An 18,735-nucleotide genomic window follows, 5' to 3' on the forward strand; every position below is an offset into this window, starting at 1 on the left:
TCTGATGGAAGGCGCTGATGACCGCGGCGGGGTGGACGTCTGGGATGTTGTACTGTACACGGCTGAACCTCTGAATGTACTTGCGCAGGGGCTCTCCTTCCTTCTGGGCGAGCAGATGAAGGTCACTCTCTTGGCCATGAGGTTTGTGGCCGTCTATAAAGGCGCCAACAAACTGATGGCACAGGTCTGCCAGGAGGATATGGAGTTGTCCGGCAAGTGCATGAGCCAGGACCTGACGTTGGGCTTGAGCACCAACGGGAAGTAATTGGCAAGGATCTTGTCGTCTCGCCCCCCGGCAGCCTGCACCGCGATGGTGTAGATGCTGAGGAACTCCGACGGATGCGTCTTGCCGTCGTACTTCTCCGGTACATCTGGCCTGAAATTCTTCGTGCTGGGCCACTGGACTCGCCGCAGCTCACGAGTGAACGCAGGGCAACCTACCGCCTACGGCAAGTCGCCTGGTTCCCCTGGCACATGCATGTCAACAGAGGGCCCAGCGCGCTGGTCTGATTGACGTCGCGCTTCTCTTTGGCGGTCGATGCGAGTACGAGCGTCTTCTTGTTGTCGTTCTTGAAGAACTTGGCGCTGATCGGGACGAGCTCGCGGATCTGACGACGCGGTGGAGTCGCTGTCGAGGTGGACCCGACGAGTCGGCGATCTTGGCCTTCGGGGCGGAGAGTGCACAGTAGTTGCACCCCCACCAGTCTTGTCGTCTCCGGCTCGTGCCTGGTTGGCTTGCCGCGGCTGCGACGTGCTCGACTGCCGTGGTGTGTCGCCATTGGCGAAGCCGATGAGACTCTGGATGGTGGCCCTCCAATCGTCGATCTTGTCCGCCGTTGGAGGGTAGTCTAGGAGCAGCTGAGCTCGCGCCAGAGCTTCTGCTGCAGTGGCGGGTGGCGGCGGAGACCGGTGCGAGGAGCGGGATATGCTCGGACTTCTAACCACGTTAGAAGGAGCAGTATCCCGTCCAGGCGACCGTGTCTCGCTCGCGCCAGCAGGTTGACATGCATGGTGGTCGTGAGCGCTCCGAGATCCACCAGCTCGATCTTGGTCTAGCGAACGCATGGTACCGTGAGTACCATGACGCTGCCGGTCCCGCGCCTCGTGAGACGGGCGCGGTGCATGCACGGACGCCGAGGTCTTGGAGTGCGCCCGGTCGTTGTGGGAGCCGGCTTCGCCGCTGATGGGCAGCGCAGCCCTGTCCTTGGACCTGGCAGCACTGCGAGCTCCCTCGTCGGCGCCCGTTCTTCCGCCGGCGTCTGCCCCACCAATCATTTGCTCCGGCGGTGGTTGGCTCGGCGCGGATGGAGCAGCTGCCTCCGAAACCTTTTTCTTCGGCGGCATGTTGATGAAGATGATGAAGATCTAGCTCGCGAGAACGCCGGATCTGATTCACACAACTTCGACGCCCCCCTACCTGGCGCGCCAAGGATGCCGGGGTACTGATCCACGGGCACCTATGGGACCGGCGGACCGGGTCCCTTTCGGTTCGGCGGGGGCGGAGGTCGCGCAAAGAGCGGATCGAGGCGATGCACGCGAGCGATTTACCCAGGTTCGGGCTGCACGGATGCGTAAAACCCTACTCCTGCTTTGTGGTTTGTATTGGTTTCTTGCTCGGGAGCGCTGAATGCTATAGTACACACCAGCAGCTAGCAAGACCGAGCGTGAGTGTTCGAACCCCCCTCTACGTTGCACACGGGCCTCCTTTTATATGCTCAAGGGGTTACCGATAGGTGGCAACGGAGGTAAAGGGCAAAAATGGAAAGGTGCTGTGGTAGGCACAGCTACCCGCTATAGTGTATCATACCTAACCCTGACGGCAGGGGACAAGGGCCTTAAATGCCCGTCTATGTCGCCTAAACAGTGCGAAAAGGGACCGCCAGGGACGCCACCGTTCGCCATGATGGCGATCTTGTCAGCGCCGCTTGCCACCGCGCACCACAAGCTGCACAACCTTCCGCCACGTACGCCTGGAGGGGTCCCAGAACGACACGTTGGTGGATGTGCTGGAGCACGGGCACAGTGGCGTCTTGCCGCGGCAAGCGCCTTGCCGCTGTCGTTGCTTGTCGCGTCCGGGAGTTTGTCGCTCACCGGGCCTTGCCGGGGCGCGTGGCACGCCGCGGCAAGTTCCTTGAAATGCCTTGGGTGGCCTTCCCGGCAAGCTCCTCTTGCCGGGGTCTTGGGATGCTTTTGTTAGCCTTCCCAGCAAGCTCCCCTTGCCGGGGTCTTGTCTTCTTGGCTTGGACACTTTGTTCTTGAATGGCTCCAAAGGAACCACGGAGGACCTTGGCGGTCACCCGGCAAGCCTTGCCGCGGGACGCTGCGACTGCCCGTGCACAAGTTCGGGGTACTAGGGTACCCCTGCTCTAGTACACCGACACATAGCCATTCCGAGATATATTGCCATGCAACTTTCCACTGTTCCGTTTATCATGACACGTTCATCATTGTCATATTGCTTAGCATGATCATGTAGTTGACATAGTATTTGTGGCAAAGCCACCATTCATAATTATTTCATACATGTCACTTTTGGTTCATTGCATATCTTGGTACACCGCCGGAGGCATTCATATAGTCATACCTTGTTCTAGTATCGAGTTGTAATCATTGAGTTGTAAATAAATAGAAGTGTGATGATCATCATTTAATAGAGCATTGTCCGGAAAAAAAGAGAAAGGCCAAATAAAAAAAGAAGGCCAAAAAAATAGAAATAAAAAGGGACAATGCTACTACCCTTTTACCACACTTGTGCTTCAAAGTAGCACCATAATCTTCATGATAGAGAGTCTCTCGTTTTGTCACTTTCATATACTAGTGGGAATTTTTCATGATAGAACTTGGCTTTGTATATTCCAACAATGAGACTCCTCAAGTGCCCTAGGTCTTCATGAGCAAGCAAGTTGGATGCACACCCACTTAGTTTCTTTTGTTGAGCTTTCATACATTTATAGCTCTAGTGCATCCGTTGCATGGCAATCCCTACTCCTTGCATTAACATCAATCGATGGGCATCTCCATAGCTCATTGATTAGCCTTGTTGATGTGAGACTTTCTCCTTTTTTATCTTCTCCACATAACCCCCATCATCATATTCTATTCCACCCATAGTGTTATATCCATGGCTCACGCTCATGTATTGCGTGAAGGTTTATAAAGTTTGAGATTACTAAAGTACGAAACAATTGCTTGGCTTGTCATCGGGGTTGTGCATGCTGAGAGCATTCTTGTGTGATGAAAATGGAGCATGACTAAACTATATGATTTTGTAGGGATGAACTTTCTTTGGCCATGTTATTTTGAGAGGACATAATTGCTTAGTTAGTATGCTTGAAGTATTATTATTTCTATGCGAATATTGAACTTTTATCTTGAATCTTTCGGATCTGAATATTCATACCACAATTAAGGAGAATTACATTGAAATTATGCCAAGTAGCATTCCACATCAAAAATTCTATTTTTATCATTTACCTACTCGGGGACGAGCAGGAATTAAGCTTGGGGATGCTTGATACGTCTCCAACGTATCTATAATTTTTGATTGCTCCATTCTATATTATCTTCTGTTTTGGACATTATTGGGCTTTATTATTCACTTTTATATTATTTTTGGGACTAACCTATTAACCGGAGGCCCAGTCCAGAATTGCAGTTTTTTGCCTATTTCATAGTTTCGCAGAAAAAGAATATCAAACGGAGTCCAAACGGAATGAAACCTTCGGGAACATGATTTTCGGAACGAACATGATCCATGAGACTTGGACCCTACGTCAAGGAAGCTTCCAGGCAGCCACGAGGTAGGGGGCACGCCTACCCCCCAGGCGCGCCCTCCACCCTCGTGGGCCCCAAGTTGCTCCACTGACGTACTCCTTCCTCCTATATATACCTACGTACCCCCAAACAATCAGATACGGAGCTAAAAACCTAATTCCACCGCCACAACCTTCTGTACCCACGAGATCCCATCTTGGGGCCTGTTCCGGAGCTCCGCCGGAGGGGGCATCCATCACGGAGGGCTTCTACATCATCACCATAGCCTCTCCGATGATGTGTGAGTAGTTTACCTCAGACCTTCGGGTCCATAGTTATTAGGTAGATGGCTTCTTCTCTCTTTTTGGATCTCAATAGAATGTTCTCCCCCTCTCTCGTGGAGATCTATTCGATGTAATCTTCTTTTGCAGTGTGTTTGTTGAGACCGATGAATTGTGGGTTTATGATCAAGTTTATCTATGAACAATATTTGAATCTTCTGAATTCTTTTATGTATGATTGGTTATCTTTGTAAGTCTCTTTGAATTATCAGTTTGGTTTGGCCTACTAGATTGATCTTTCTTGCAATGGGAGAAGTGCTTAGCTTTGGGTTCAATCTTGCGGTGTCCTTTCGCAGTGACAGTAGGGGCAGCAAGGCACGTATTGTATTGTTGCCATCGAGGATAACAAGATGGGGTTTCTATCATATTGCATGAATTTATCCCTCTACATCATGTCATCTTGCTTAAGGCGTTACTCTATTCTTATGAACTTAATACTCTAGATGCATGCTGGATAGCGGTCAATGTGTGGAGTAATAGTAGTAGATGCAGGCAGGAGTCGGTCTACTTGTCTCGGACGTGATGCCTATATACATGATCATACCTAGATATTCTCATAACTATGCTCAATTCTGTCAATTTCTCAACAGTAATTTGTTCACCCACCGTAAAATACTTATGCTCTTGAGAGAAGCCACTAGTGAAACCTATGGCCCCCGGGTCTATTTTCCATCATATTAATCTTCCAACACTTAGTTATTTCCGTTACTTTTATTTTACTTTGCATCTTTATCATAAAAATACCAAAAATATTATCTTATCATATCTATCAGATCTCACTCTCGTAAGTGACCGTGTAGGGATTGACAACCCCTTATCGCGTTGGTTGCGAGGATTTATTTGTTTTGTGTAGGTGCGAGGGACTCGCGCGTAGCCTCCTACTGGATTGATACCTTGGTTCTCAAAAACTGAGGGAAATACTTACGCTACTTTACTGCATCACCCTTTCCTCTTCAAGGGAAAACCAACGCAGTGCTCAAGAGGTAGCATCGACATACTATCGTCCTCGGGAATATCAAGAATAACAAAGTCTGTTAAAATAGTAACGTTTGCAACCCCAACTGGCACATCCTCACAAATACCGACAGGTATAGCAGTTGATTTATCATCCATTTGCAAAGATATTTCAGTAGGTGTCAACTTATTCAAATCAAGTCTACGATATAAAGAGAGAGGCATAACACTAACACCAGCTCCAAGATCACATAAAGCAGTTTTAAGATAGTTTCTTTTAATGGAGCATGGTATAGTTGGTACTCCTGGATCTCCAAGTTTCTTTGGTATTCCACCTTTAAAAGTATAATTAGCAAGCATGGTGGAAATTTCATCTTCCGGTATCTTTCTCTTATTTGTAACAATATCTTTCATATACTTAGCATAAGGATTCATTTTAAGCATATCAGTCAAACGCATACGCAAAAAGATAGGTCTAATCATTTCAGCAAAGTGCTCAAAATCCTCAGCATCCTTTTTCTTGGATGGTTTAGGAGGAAAAGGCATGGGTTTCTGAACCCATGGTTCTCTTTCTTTACCGTGCTTCCTAGCAACAAAGTCTCTCTTATCATAACGTTGATTCTTTGATTGTAGGTTATCAAGATCAACAACAGGTTCAATCTCTACATCGTTGTTATTGCTAGGTTGAGCATCAACTTGAACATCATCATTAATATTATCATTAGGTTCATGTTCATCACCATATTGTGTTTCAGCATCAGAAATAGAAATATCATTGGGATTCTCAGGTGTGTCAACAACAGGTTCACTAGAAGCATGCAAAGTCCTATCATTTTTCTTTTTCTTCTTCTTAGAAGGACTAGGTGCATCAACATTAGTTCTTTGAGAATCTTGCTCAATTCTCTTGGGGTGGCCCTCAGGATACAAAGGTTCGTGAGTCATTTTACCCCCCTAGTCATAACTCTAATAGCATTATCATTTTTCTTATTATTTAATTCGTTGAGCAAATCATTTTGAGCCTTAAGCACTTGTTCTACTTGAGTGGTAACCATTGAAGCATGTTTACTAATAAGTTTAAGTTCACCTTTAACACTAGACATATAATCACTCAAGTGTTCAATCATATAAGCATTTCATTTCAATTGTCTACCAACATAAGCATTGAAGTATTCTTGTTTAACAATAAAATTATCAAACTCATTTAAGCATTGGCTAGCACACTTATAACGAGGAATATCACCTTCATCAAATCTATAGAGAGAATTTACCTTTACTACCTGTGTCGGGTTATCAAGACCATGTATTTCTTCAATAGGTGGTAAACTCTTAACATCTTCAGCTTTAATACCCTTTTCTTTCATAGATTTCTTTGCCTCTTGCATATCTTCAGGACTAAGAAATAGAATACACCTTTTCTTTGGAGTAGGCTTAGGAGTTGGTTCAGGAAGTGTCCAATTATTTTCATTACTCAACATATTATTCAATAGCAATTCATCTTGATCAACCGTTCTTTCCCTGAAAATACAACCAGCACAGCTATCCAGGTGGTCTCTGGAAGCATCGGTTAGTCCATTATAAAAGATATCAAGTATTTCATTTTTCTAGAGAGGATGATCAGGCAAAGCATTAAGTAATTGGAGAAGCCTCCCCCAAGCTTGTGGGAGACTCACTTCTTCAATTTGCACAAAATTATATATTTCACGTAAAGCAGCTTGTTTCTTATGAGCGGGGAAATATTTAGCAGAGAAGTAATAAATCATATCCTGGGGACTACGCACACAACCAGGATCAAGAGAATTAAACCATGTTTTAGCATCACCCTTTAATGAGAACGGAAATAATTTAAGAATATAGTAGTAACAAGTTTTCTCATCATTAGTGAATAGGGTGGCTATATCATTTAATTTTGTAAGATGTGCCACAACAGTTTCAGATTCATAGCCATAAAAAGAATCAGATTCAACCAAAGTAATTATCTCAGGATCGACAGAGAAATCATAGTCCTTATCGGAAATACAAATAGGTGAAGTAGCAAAAGCAGGGTCATATTTCATTCTAGCATTCAAAGATTTTTCTTTCAGCTTAGCTAATAATTTCTTAAGATCATATCTGTCATTGCAAGCAAGAAAATCTCTAGCAGTTTCTTCATCCATAACATAACCCTCAGGCACAACAGGCAATTCATATCTAGGGGGATAATCTTCATCATCACTTTCATCAATATTATCAGTTTCAATAATTTCATTCTCTCTAGCCCTAGCAAGTTATTCATCAATAAATTCACCTAGTGGCACAGTAGTATCAAGCATAGAAGTAGTTTCATCATAAGTATCATGCATAGCAGAAGTAGCATCATCAATAACATGCGACATATCAAAATTAATAGCAGAAGCAGGTTTAGGTGTCGCAAGCTTACTCAAAGCAGAAGGTGAATCAAGTGTAGAGCTAGATGGCAGTTCCTTACCTCCCCTTGTAGTTGAGGGAAAAATCTTAGTTCTTTCGTCTTTCAAGTTCCTCATAGTGATCAGCAGATATAAATCCCAAGTGACTCAAAGAATAGAGCTATGCTCCCCGGCAATGGCGCCAGAAAATAGTCTTGATAACCCACAAGTATAGGGGATCGCAACAGTTTTTGAGGGTAGAGCATTCAACCCAAATTTATTGATTCGACACAAGGGGAGCCAAAGAATATTCTCAAGTATTAGCAGTTGAGTTGTCAATTCAACCACACATGGAAAACTTAATATCTGCAGCAAAGTAGTATGGAAGTAATGGTAACGGTGGCAAAAGTAATAGTGGCAGTTTTGTAGCAATTGTAACAGTGGCAACGGAAAAGTAACTAAGCAAAGATCAATATGTGAAAAGCTCATAGGCATTAGATCGGTGATGGAGAATTATGTCGGATGCGATTCCTCATGCAACAGTTATAACATAGGGTGACACAGAACTTGCTCCAATTCATCAATGTAACGTGGGCATGTATTCCGGATATAGTCATACATGCTTATGGAAAAGAACTTGCATGACATCTTTTGTCCTACCCTCCCGTGGCAGCGGGGTCCTATTGGAAACTAATGGATATTAAGGCCTCCTTTTAATAGAGTACCGGACCAAAGCATTAACACTTAGTGATTACATGAACTCCTCAAACTACGGTCATCACCGCGAGTGGTCCCGATTATTGTCACTTCGGGGTTACCGGATCATAACACATAGTAGGTGACTATTGACTTGTAGAATAGGATCAAGAACTCACGTATATTCATGAAAACATAATAGGTTCAGATCTGAAATCATGGCACTCGGGCCCTAGTGACAAGCATTAAGCATAGCAAAGTCATAGCAACATCAATCTCAGAACATAATGGATACTAGGGATCAAACCCTAACAAAACTAACTCGATTACATGGTAAATCTCATCCAACCCATCACCGTCCAGCAAGCCTATGATGGAATTACTCACACACGGCGGTGAGCATCATGAAATTGGTGATGGAGGAAGGTTGATGATGACGACGGTGACGAATTCCCCTCTCCGGAGCCCCGAACGGACTCCAGATCAGCCCTCCCGAGAGAGATTAGGGCTTGGCGGTTCCTCCGTATCGTAAAACACGATTAATCCTTCTCTCTGATTTTTTTCTCCCCGAACGTGAATATATAGAGTTGGAGTTGAGGTCGGTGGAGCACCAGGGGGCCCAGAGGCAGGGGGGCGCGCCCAGGGGGGTAGGCGCACCCCCACCCTCATGGATAGGGTGTGGCCCCCCTGTTCTTGATTCTTTCGCCAATATTTTATATATTCCAAAAATATTCTCCATGAAATTTCAGGTCATTCCAAGAACTTTTATTTCTGCAAAAAAATAACACCATGGCAATTCTGCTGAAAACAACATCAGTCCGGGTTAGTTCCATTCAAATCATGCAAGTTAGAGTCCAAAACAAGGGCAAAAGTGTTTGGAAAAGTAGATACGATGGAGACGTGATAACCCACAAGTATAGGGGATCACAATTGTTTTCGATAAGTAAGAGTGTCGAACCCAACGAGGAGCTAAAGGTAGAACAAATATTCCCTCAAGTTCTATCGACCACCGATATAACTCTACGCACGCTTGACGTTCGCTTTACCTAGAACAAGTATGAAACTAGAAGTACTTTGTAGGTGTTTTTGGGTAAGCTTGCAAGAAAGTAAAAAGCACATAAATAAAGACTAGGGGTTGTTTAATGTAAAAACACAACTAAATTAGCTTTAGTAGAGAGCTTTTGTCAACAAGAAAGTTATTTGTCCCTACGCAATCTATAACTAGACCGGTAATCATTATTGCAATTTTATTTGAGGGAGAGGCATAAGCTAACATACTTTCTCTACTTGGATCATATGCACTTATGATTGGAACTCTAGCAAGCATCCGCAACTACTAAAGATTCATTAAGGTAAAACCCAACCATAGCATTAAAGTATCAAGTCATCTTTATCCTATACGCAAACAACCTACTTACTCGGGTCTGTGCTTCTGACACTCACGCCACCCACCATAAGCAAATCATGAATATATTGCAATACCTCACGCTTGCGCGACACGGAGAGCACCATAGGACATCACCAATAATAAAACATGCAACTCAAACCAATCTTGATCATCAAATAGCCATTAGGACAAAACAGATCTACTCAAACATCATAGGATAGCCATACATCATTGGGAAATAATATATAGCGTTGAGCACCATGTTTAAGTAGAGATTACAGCGGGTAAGAGAGAGGTTACACCGCCGCATAGAGGGGGGAAGAGTTGGTGATGATGGCGGTGAAGTTGTTGGTGAAGATTGCGGTGATGATGATGGCCCCGGCAGCGCTCCGGCGCCACCGGAAGCAAGGCGGAGAGGGGCCCCTTCTTATTCTTCTCCCTTGACCTCCTCCCTAGATGGGAGAAGGGTTTCCCCTCTGGTCCTTGGCTCCCATGGTGTGGGAGGGGCGAGAGCCCCTCCGAGATTGGATCTATCCCTCTGTTTCTCTCTGGTTGTGCGTTCTGTTCTGCTGCCTTTTCACCGTTTCTTTTATATCCGGAGATCCGTAACTCCAATTGGACTGAAACCTTTGCCGTGATTTTTTTTCCAAAAATTAGCTTTCTTGCGGCCGAAGAAGGGCATCAACCGCCTTACAGGTGGCCCATGAGGGTGGGGGCGCGCCCTCTTGGTTCGGGCGTGGGCCCCTGCCTCGTGGCCACCTCGAACACCGTTTCGCGTTGATCTTTCTCCCAGATTTTCCAAATATTCCAAAAATAAGCTCCGTCCATTTTTATCCCGTTTGGACTCCGTTTGATATGGATATTCTGCAAAACTAAAAACATGCAACAGACAGGAACTAGCACTGGGCACTGGATCAATATGTTAGTCCCAAAAATAGTATAAAAAGTTGCCAAAAAGTATATGAAAGTTGTAGAATATTGGCATGGAACAATCAAAAATTATAGATACGATGCAGACGTATCAGCATCCCCAAGCTTGATTCCTGCTCGTCCTCGAGTAGGTAAATGATAAAAAAGATAATTTTTGATGTGGAATGCTACCTTTCATAATCTTGATCGTATGCCTAATCATGTCATGAATATTAAGACACGAGTGATTCAAAGCAATAGTCTATCATTTGACATTAAGACGATAATACTTCAAGCATACTAATAAAGCAACCATGTCTTTTCAAAATAACATGGCCAAAGAAAGTTATCCCTACAAAATCATATAGTCTGGCTATGCTCCATCTTCACCACACAAAATATTCAAATCATGCACAACCCCGATGACAAGCCAAGCAATTGTTTCATACTTTTGATGTTCTCAAACCTTTTCAACTTTCACGCAATATATGAGCGTGAGCCATGGACATAGCACTATAGGTGGAATAGAATATGATGGTGGAGGTTGCATGGAGAAGACAAAAAAGGAGAAAGTCTCACATCAACTAGGCGTATCAACGGGCTATGGAGATGCCCATTAATAGATATCAATGTGAGTGAGTAGGGATTGCCATGCAATGGATGCACTAAGAGCTATAAGTGTATGAAAGCTCAAACTGGAAACTAAGTGGGTGTGCATCCAACTTGCTTGCTCATGAAGACCTCGGGCATTTGAGGAAGCCCATCATCGGAATATACAAGCCAAGTTCTATAATGAAAATTCCCACTAGTATATGAAAGTGATAACTCAAGAGACTCTCTATATGAAGAACATGGTGCTACTCTGAAGCACAAGTGTGGTAAAAGGATAGTAACATTGCCCCTTCTCTCTTTTTCTCTCATTTTTTATTTTCTCTTTTTTTTATTTTTTTTATTTTTTGGTGGGCTTCTTTGGCCTCTTTTTTTTATTTGGGCTTCTTTGGCCTCTTTTATTTTTCATAAAGTCCGGAGTCTCATCCCGACTTGTGGGGGAATCATAGTCTCCATCATCCTTTCCTCACTGGGGCAATGCTCTAATAATGATGATCATCACACTTTTATTTACTTACAACTCAATATTACAACTCGATACTAGAACAAAGATATGACTCTATATGAATGCCTCCGGCGGTGTACCGGGATGTGCAATGATCTAGCGTAGCAATGACATCAAAAAATGGGCAAGCCATGAAAACATCATGCTAGCTATCTTACGATCATGCAAAGCAATATGACAATGGATGCTCAAGTCATGTATATGATGATGATGGAAGTTGCATGGCAATATACCTCGGAATGGCTATGAAAATGCCATGATAGGTAGGTATGGTGGCTGTTTTGAGGAAGATATATGGTGGGTTTATGGTACCGGCGAAAGTTGCGCGGTACTAGAGAGGCTAGCAATGGTGGAAGGGTGAGAGTGCGTATAATCCATGGACTCAACATTAGTCATAAAGAACTCACATACTTATTGTAAAAATCTATTAGTCATCGAAACAAAGTACTACGTGCATGCTCCTAGGGGGATAGATTGGTAGGAAAAGACCATCGCTCGTCCCCGACCGCCACTCATAAGGAAGACAATCAATAAATAAATCATGCTCTGACTTCATCACATAACGGTTCACCATACGTGCATGCTACGGGAATCACAAACTTCAACACAAGTATTTCTACAATCCACAACTACCCACTAGCATGACTCTAATATCATCATCTTTATATCGCAAAACTATTGCAAGGAATCAAACATATCATATTCAATGATCTACAAGTTTTATGTAGGATTTTATGACTAACCATGTGAATGACCAATTCCTGTCATCTCTCTAAATAGATATAAGTGAAGCACGAGAGTTTAATTCTTTCTACAAAAGATATGCCCACACTCTAACAAATATAAGTGAAGCAAAAGAGCATTCTACAAATGGTGGTTGTCTATGTAAAGAGAAACAGGCAATCCAAGCTTCAAATGATATAAGTGAAGCACATGAAGCATTCTATAAAGCCATACTCAAAAGATATAAGTGAAGTGTAAAGAGCATTCTATAAATCAACCAAGGACTATCTCATACCAGCATGGTGCATAAAATAAAAATGAAAACTAAACGCAAAAGTCGCTCCAAGATTGCACATATCGCACAAACGAATCTGAAAACATACCGATATTTGTTGAAGAAAGAGGGAATGCCTTCCCAGCATCCCCAAGCTTAGACGCTTGAGTCTCCTTGAATATTTACTTGGGGTGCCTCGGGCATCCCCAAGATTGAGCTCTTGCCTCTCTTCCTTCTTCTCACATCGAAACCTTCTCGATCATCGAACACTTCATCCACACAAAACTTCAACAGAAAACTCGGTAAGATCCGTTAGTATAATAAAGCAAATCACTACTCTAAGTACTGTCGCAAACCAATTCATATTTTGTTTTTGAATTTTGTCTACTGTAATATAACTTTTTCATGGCTTAATCCACTGATATAAATCGATAGTTTCATCAAAACAAGCAAACTATGCATCAAAAACAGAATCTGTCTAAAACAGAACAGTCTGTAATAATCCGAACATTCACCATACTTCTGATACTTGAAAAATTCTGCAAAAATTAGGAAAAATAAAAAATTTGTACAGAAAGACAGTGCAAAAATAATCAGAGCCATTTGAAGTTCCAGTAAAAAATTAAAATTCGAGCACTACAGCCAAAGTTTCTGTCCTGCACCGTACAAACCAACAAGTATTGTAAACATCCTAAAGGCAAACCTTGGCATATTATTTTTATAATACAATGGAATTGTACAAGGGGATAATTATTTTTATTGAAAAGTTTCTGTAATTAAGATTCACAAAGTTGCCATGAGCATGAACAAAGTTCAAGGCTAGCTAGCTCCCACTTCAACAATGCTCGTCTTTCTCACTTTCACTTTCCTTTTTGAAAAGGTTTTGGGTTCCCCTCTTTATTTTTGTTGTTTTTAAACTATATTAAAGCACTCAACAGAAATAAATGACTCTCTAAAACTTCCGGGTTGTCTCCCTGGCAGCGCTTTCTTTAAAGCCATTAAGCTAGGCATATAGTGCTAAAGTAGTGAATCCACCCGGATCCCAAGGTATATCAAAGCCAATTTTAATTAGCAATGATTTGTAATTTAGTAGTGAGCACAAAGTAACATATATCAAGCAATGACGAAGTCTAACTCTCTTCCTATGCATCGGCATGTCATAAAAGAACAATTCATGCACACATAGTGAAGGCCAATGCATAGTATAAACAGTTTCTTTCAATTTTATCGTATTGGAAACATAGAGAGGTGAAGATATAGTTCCTCTCTCATAATAATTGCAAGTAGGAGCAGCAAGCACATGCATATTATACTTATCAAAATCATCATGTGCAATGGTAAAAGGCAACCCATCAATATAATCCTTAACAAGTGCAAACTTCTCCGATATAGTATAGTTTGGAGAATTCAAAAAGATAATAGGACTATCATGCGTGGGTGCAATAGCAACAATTTCATGTTTAACATAAGGAACTATAGCAAGTTCATCTCCATAAGCATCATTCATATTGGCATCTTGGCCACAAGCATAGCAAGCATCATCAAAAGGGATATTTCAAGAGAATCAACGGGATCATAATAGTCATCATAGCAATCATCCTTCGGTAAGCACGAAGGGGAATTAAACAATGTATGAGTTGAAGAGTTACTCTCATTAGAAGGTGGGCACGGGTAGCTAATCTGCTCTTCCTCCTTTTGTTCTTCGCTCTCCTCATCAACTTTTTCATCCAATGAGCTCACAGTTTCATCAATTTCTTCTTCCATAGACTCCTGCAAAATATTAGTCTCTTCTTGGACAGCGGAGACTTTCTCAATAAGTGCATTAATTTCATAATTGTATTCATAATTCTCATAGCAATACTTGAGGATATCTAAACTTTCAGATCTATAAACAGCATCATCAAAATCTTTAAACTCTTTACACATAGATTCAATTTCATAAGCACCCATAAAAGCAACAAATTCTTCTATTTGTTCCACATCATAGTAATCATAGATACCATTAGCATAAGAAGCTAAGGTTTTATTATCATTGAATTTGCACGAAAAGGGAAGGTGTGGAGCATTCATCCTAGAGCAACAAGTATAATCATATTCCACGCATAGTTGCCAAGCATACCACTTCAATATATGAATTTGATCCCATAATAGTTTCCCTTTTTGTGTTAAGCGATAATCCCTAAAGTATTCACGTTGATCCAACGTTACTCCCATTACATAATTGAATGGGGTTTTCTCAGGATTATTAAAGTAGTACATAATATCTTTCACATAACCAGCATCGAGGGTTTTAGGAGGTTCCCCATCTCCATGAGCAGCAAGTACACCTAATTTTTTTGGTATTTCGTGTTCCATATCCATAACTAAAGATAAAGAACAACTAAGAACAGCAAATAAAAATTACTTAGTGATAAAGCAAACAAGCACACACGAGAATATTCACCCCACACTATTGCTCCCCGGCAACGGCGCCAGAAAAAGGTCTTGATAACCCACAAGTATAGGGGATCACAACAGTTTTCGATAAGTAAGAGTGTCGAACCCAACGAGGAGCTAAAGGTAGAACAAATATTCCCTCAAGTTCTATCGACCACCGATACAACTCTACGCATGCTTGACGTTCGCTTTACCTAGAACAAGTATGAAACTAGAAGTACTTTGTAGGTGTTTTTGGGTAAGCTTGCAAGAAAGTAAAAAGCACGTATATAAAGACTAGGGGCTGTTTAAAGTAAAAACACAACTAAATTAGCTTTAGTAGAGAGCTTTCGTCAACAAGAAAGTTATTTGTCCCTAGGCAATCGATAACTAGACCGGTAATCATTATTGCAATTTTATTTGAGGGAGAGGCATAAGCTAACATACTTTCTCTATTTGGATCATATGCACTTATGATTGGAACTCTAGCAAGCATCCGCAACTACTAAAGATTCGTTAAGGTAAAACCCAACCATAGCATTAAAGTATCAAGTCCGCTTTATCCCATACGCAAACAACCTACTTACTTGGGTTTGTGCTTCTGTCACTCACGCCACCCACCATAAGCAAATCATGAACATATTGCAAACCCTACAGTGGAAATCCCTCACGCTTGCGCGACACGGAGAGCACCATAGGACAACACCAATAATAAAACATGCAACTCAAACCAATCTTGATCATCAAATAGCCATTAGGACAAAATAGATCTACTCAAACATCATAGGATAGCCATACATCATTGGGAAATAATATATAGCATTGAGCACCATGTTTAAGTAGAGATTACAGCGGGTAAGAGAGAGGTTACACCGCTGCATAGAGGGGGGAAGAGTTGGTGATGATGGCGGTGAAGTTGTTGGTGAAGATTGCGGTGATGATGATGGCCCCGGCAGTGCTCCGGCGCCATTGGAAGCAAGGGGGAGAGGTCCCCCCTTCTTCTTATTCTTCCTTGACCTCCTCCCTAGATGGGAGAAGGGTTTCCCCTCTGGTCCTTGGCTCCCATGGAGTGGGAGGGGCGAGAGCCCCTTCGAGATTGGATCTATCCCTCTGTTTCTCTCTGGTTCTGCGTTCTGTTCTGCTGCATTTTCACCGTTTCTTTTATATCCGGAGATCCGTAACTCCGATTGGCTGAAACCTTTGCCGTGATTTTTTTCCAAAAATTAGCTTTCTTGCGGCCGAAGAAGGGCATCAACCGCCTTACACGTGGCCCACGAGGGTGGGGGGCGCGCCCTCCTGGTACGGGCGTGGGCCCCTGCCTCATGGCCACCTCGGACACCGTTTCTCATTGATCTTTCTCCCAGATTTTCCAAACACTACTAGGGAAAAGCCTAGCAGCAGCGCGGGTTTTAGGCCTATCAGCAGCGCGGGTACCCGCACTACCAATAAGGCGCTACAGCTAATAGTTAGTAATAGCGTGGGTTGAACCCGCGCTACTACTAACAAAGTTAGTAGTAGCGTGTGCCACCCACGCTACTGCTATTTAGTACCCACGCCACTACTAACAAAATAGTAGCAGCGTGTCCACACTACCAACGCTAGTAGTATCCTAAGTACTAGTAGCGCGCAGTCTTTTCCCACGCCACTACTAACTAATTTATAATTAAGAAAAATAAAATCCACCAATTCCATTTTATGCATACAGTTCCCAGTAAACACAACAATAGTGAGCATTGCTGGGCTCCTATTTCATGGTTAACCTGAAACCGAAGGAAATAAATCAGCCAAAAAACCTCATTATGCATTGCAACTCACAAATGACCACTTCAAAGAACATGCAAGTATCTATGTCATTAACAATTGCAAACATAAGTTTCTTTTTACTACAGTTGTTGTATGTACTATCACACAGTTCCTCAATCTGTTCTCACTCAATAATAAGAAAAATGAAAAGAAAAGATAGAGATAATCTGCCGCAATTGCACTTCGGTGTCATGGATTCAGTCTGCCGCTTCAACATCTCATTATCCGGCAGCACTCTGTCGCTATCTTCTACCTATGAATAAAAACAGACCTTGTCAAAGAAGCAAATGTGAAACCTTATTACAACATGTATGCTAAGTCGCTAACCCATAGAGACAGCTAGAACAAATGTGGAAACTTTCCATGTTGCCGAGTAAGTATATTAACTAGACAAAGTTAGATGACAGTGAAGCTTAAAGCTGCAGTAAGAAATATTAGAAATACACATTTTGAAAATCAACCTCAGAAGTGGATACTCTAGTAGACCTGCAAGAGCAGATATGGTAGTAACCAAAATCCTATAAAGATTCGAGGTTAAAGATTATAAATCCAATTTGTCATTAGCATAAAAATATTAGTTCCATGAAGAAGTTTGTCAAGAGATATTTTCTAGTGTTTCTAAGACAGCGACTGAAACATAATGAAAGAAAACATGTTTCTGCATTTTAATTAGGGGGAGCTTTAGTTCTAAAATACTGGAACTGTGACTGAATGATCATATATACTATTAGAAAAACAGACCAAAATCCCCGCAGAACAAAACAGACCAAAAAAATTAACTTCCTACTTACAGTGGCAAGAAAATCTTATATGAATGTGTTATAATAAATAATGCTAACCATGAAGTCTTCTTCCATATAACAAAGGACTGACGAAACCAAAAAACCTGTAATTCAAGTACGACATGCAGTTAGTTAATTATTTGCATGTCAACAGTTCTAACGTCTAGCTACAGATCTTCAAAATAAAGATTGTGAACTCTATTAGACATGATTATATCAATTAGACCAAATAGAAAATAATTCAATATGTTGTATATCCATTAAACGAAGTTCAATCTATCTTCTGATTATTAGTGTTTCAGTTAGGTGATTAGTCCTTCTACGGCCGCGGGTTAATAGGTGAGCCATGACTTTTTATAGTAAAAAATGCAAAGGAAATAACAAGTTAGTATTTTTCCAAATCTAATTATACGGACACGTTGATCATACCTTACTAATTCTGGCCGGACACTAGTAACACAAGAAAAACTCCCATGCTTTATCGGTGCACATTCACCATTTAATAGTGTGATCATTTGAGATCACTAAATCATCTTCTATACAACATAGGCCAGTAACATTTACATCAGCTTGCTCACTTGTAGCTGCTGGAGCAACCAAATCATCCTGAGCCAATACAGGGTTGCTGCTCAGGCCAAGAACAACAACTGTAACAAGACTGGAATTAGGATTGCCATGGTACCAAATATGATATTTATTTCATTAAATCAAATGGAGCAGGCTGCATATGCAGAGAGCAGACCTGTTTGCCCAATCAGTATAGCGGCACATGTTGCCGTGCAGGAGCACGCGGCACCTATGACCTTCGCTCGGGTTGATGATGATGTCTCGCTTGATACTCCCTTGTCCGCTGAGATGGCACTCTGTCGCCGCTGCGTCCACCAGCGGCATTCTGCTCAATGGCGGCCAAGGCATGCCTTGTGGGTGTCCAGGAAGCTCGAATCAGGCTGGACCTGAGAAGAAACAGAGCATGGCCGTGTGATGTCCTGGCTGAATCAGAGTACATTGCCTAAGGAAATAAAATGGGAAAAAGGAGGAGCGTACTTGGGAGTCACAACTCTTTAGGAACATCCATCTTGGCAGTGCTAGTACAAGAAAATGGCAGCTACTGAACATGCGTGTAGTGCACAAAGGGATAGCAAATACAGTTGAGTCTATTAAGCCCTCCATTGTAGTAAGGCAGCCATCTCCATCCTCCTCTGA

The 18,735-nt window shown here is 42.4% G+C and overlaps 1 protein-coding gene across 1 annotated transcript in view; it reads right to left on the reverse strand.

The window, feature by feature from the left end:
* Positions 1 to 18,423, reverse strand: part of LOC123191838 (protein argonaute 2) — a 52,663-nt gene extending 34,240 nt beyond the window's left edge. The window contains exons 1-2 of the mRNA XM_044604417.1: positions 18,275 to 18,423; positions 18,097 to 18,190 (exon numbers count right to left, since the gene is read on the reverse strand). Of these exons, the coding sequence (XP_044460352.1) occupies positions 18,097 to 18,190; positions 18,275 to 18,423 (243 nt within the window). The remainder of the gene's footprint in view (positions 1 to 18,096; positions 18,191 to 18,274) is intronic.
* Positions 18,424 to 18,735: the final 312 nt, after the last annotated feature.

The sequence above is a fragment of the Triticum aestivum genome, chromosome 2A (genome assembly GCF_018294505.1).
Source record: "Triticum aestivum cultivar Chinese Spring chromosome 2A, IWGSC CS RefSeq v2.1, whole genome shotgun sequence".
In the NCBI taxonomy this organism is placed as follows: domain Eukaryota; kingdom Viridiplantae; phylum Streptophyta; class Magnoliopsida; order Poales; family Poaceae; genus Triticum; species Triticum aestivum.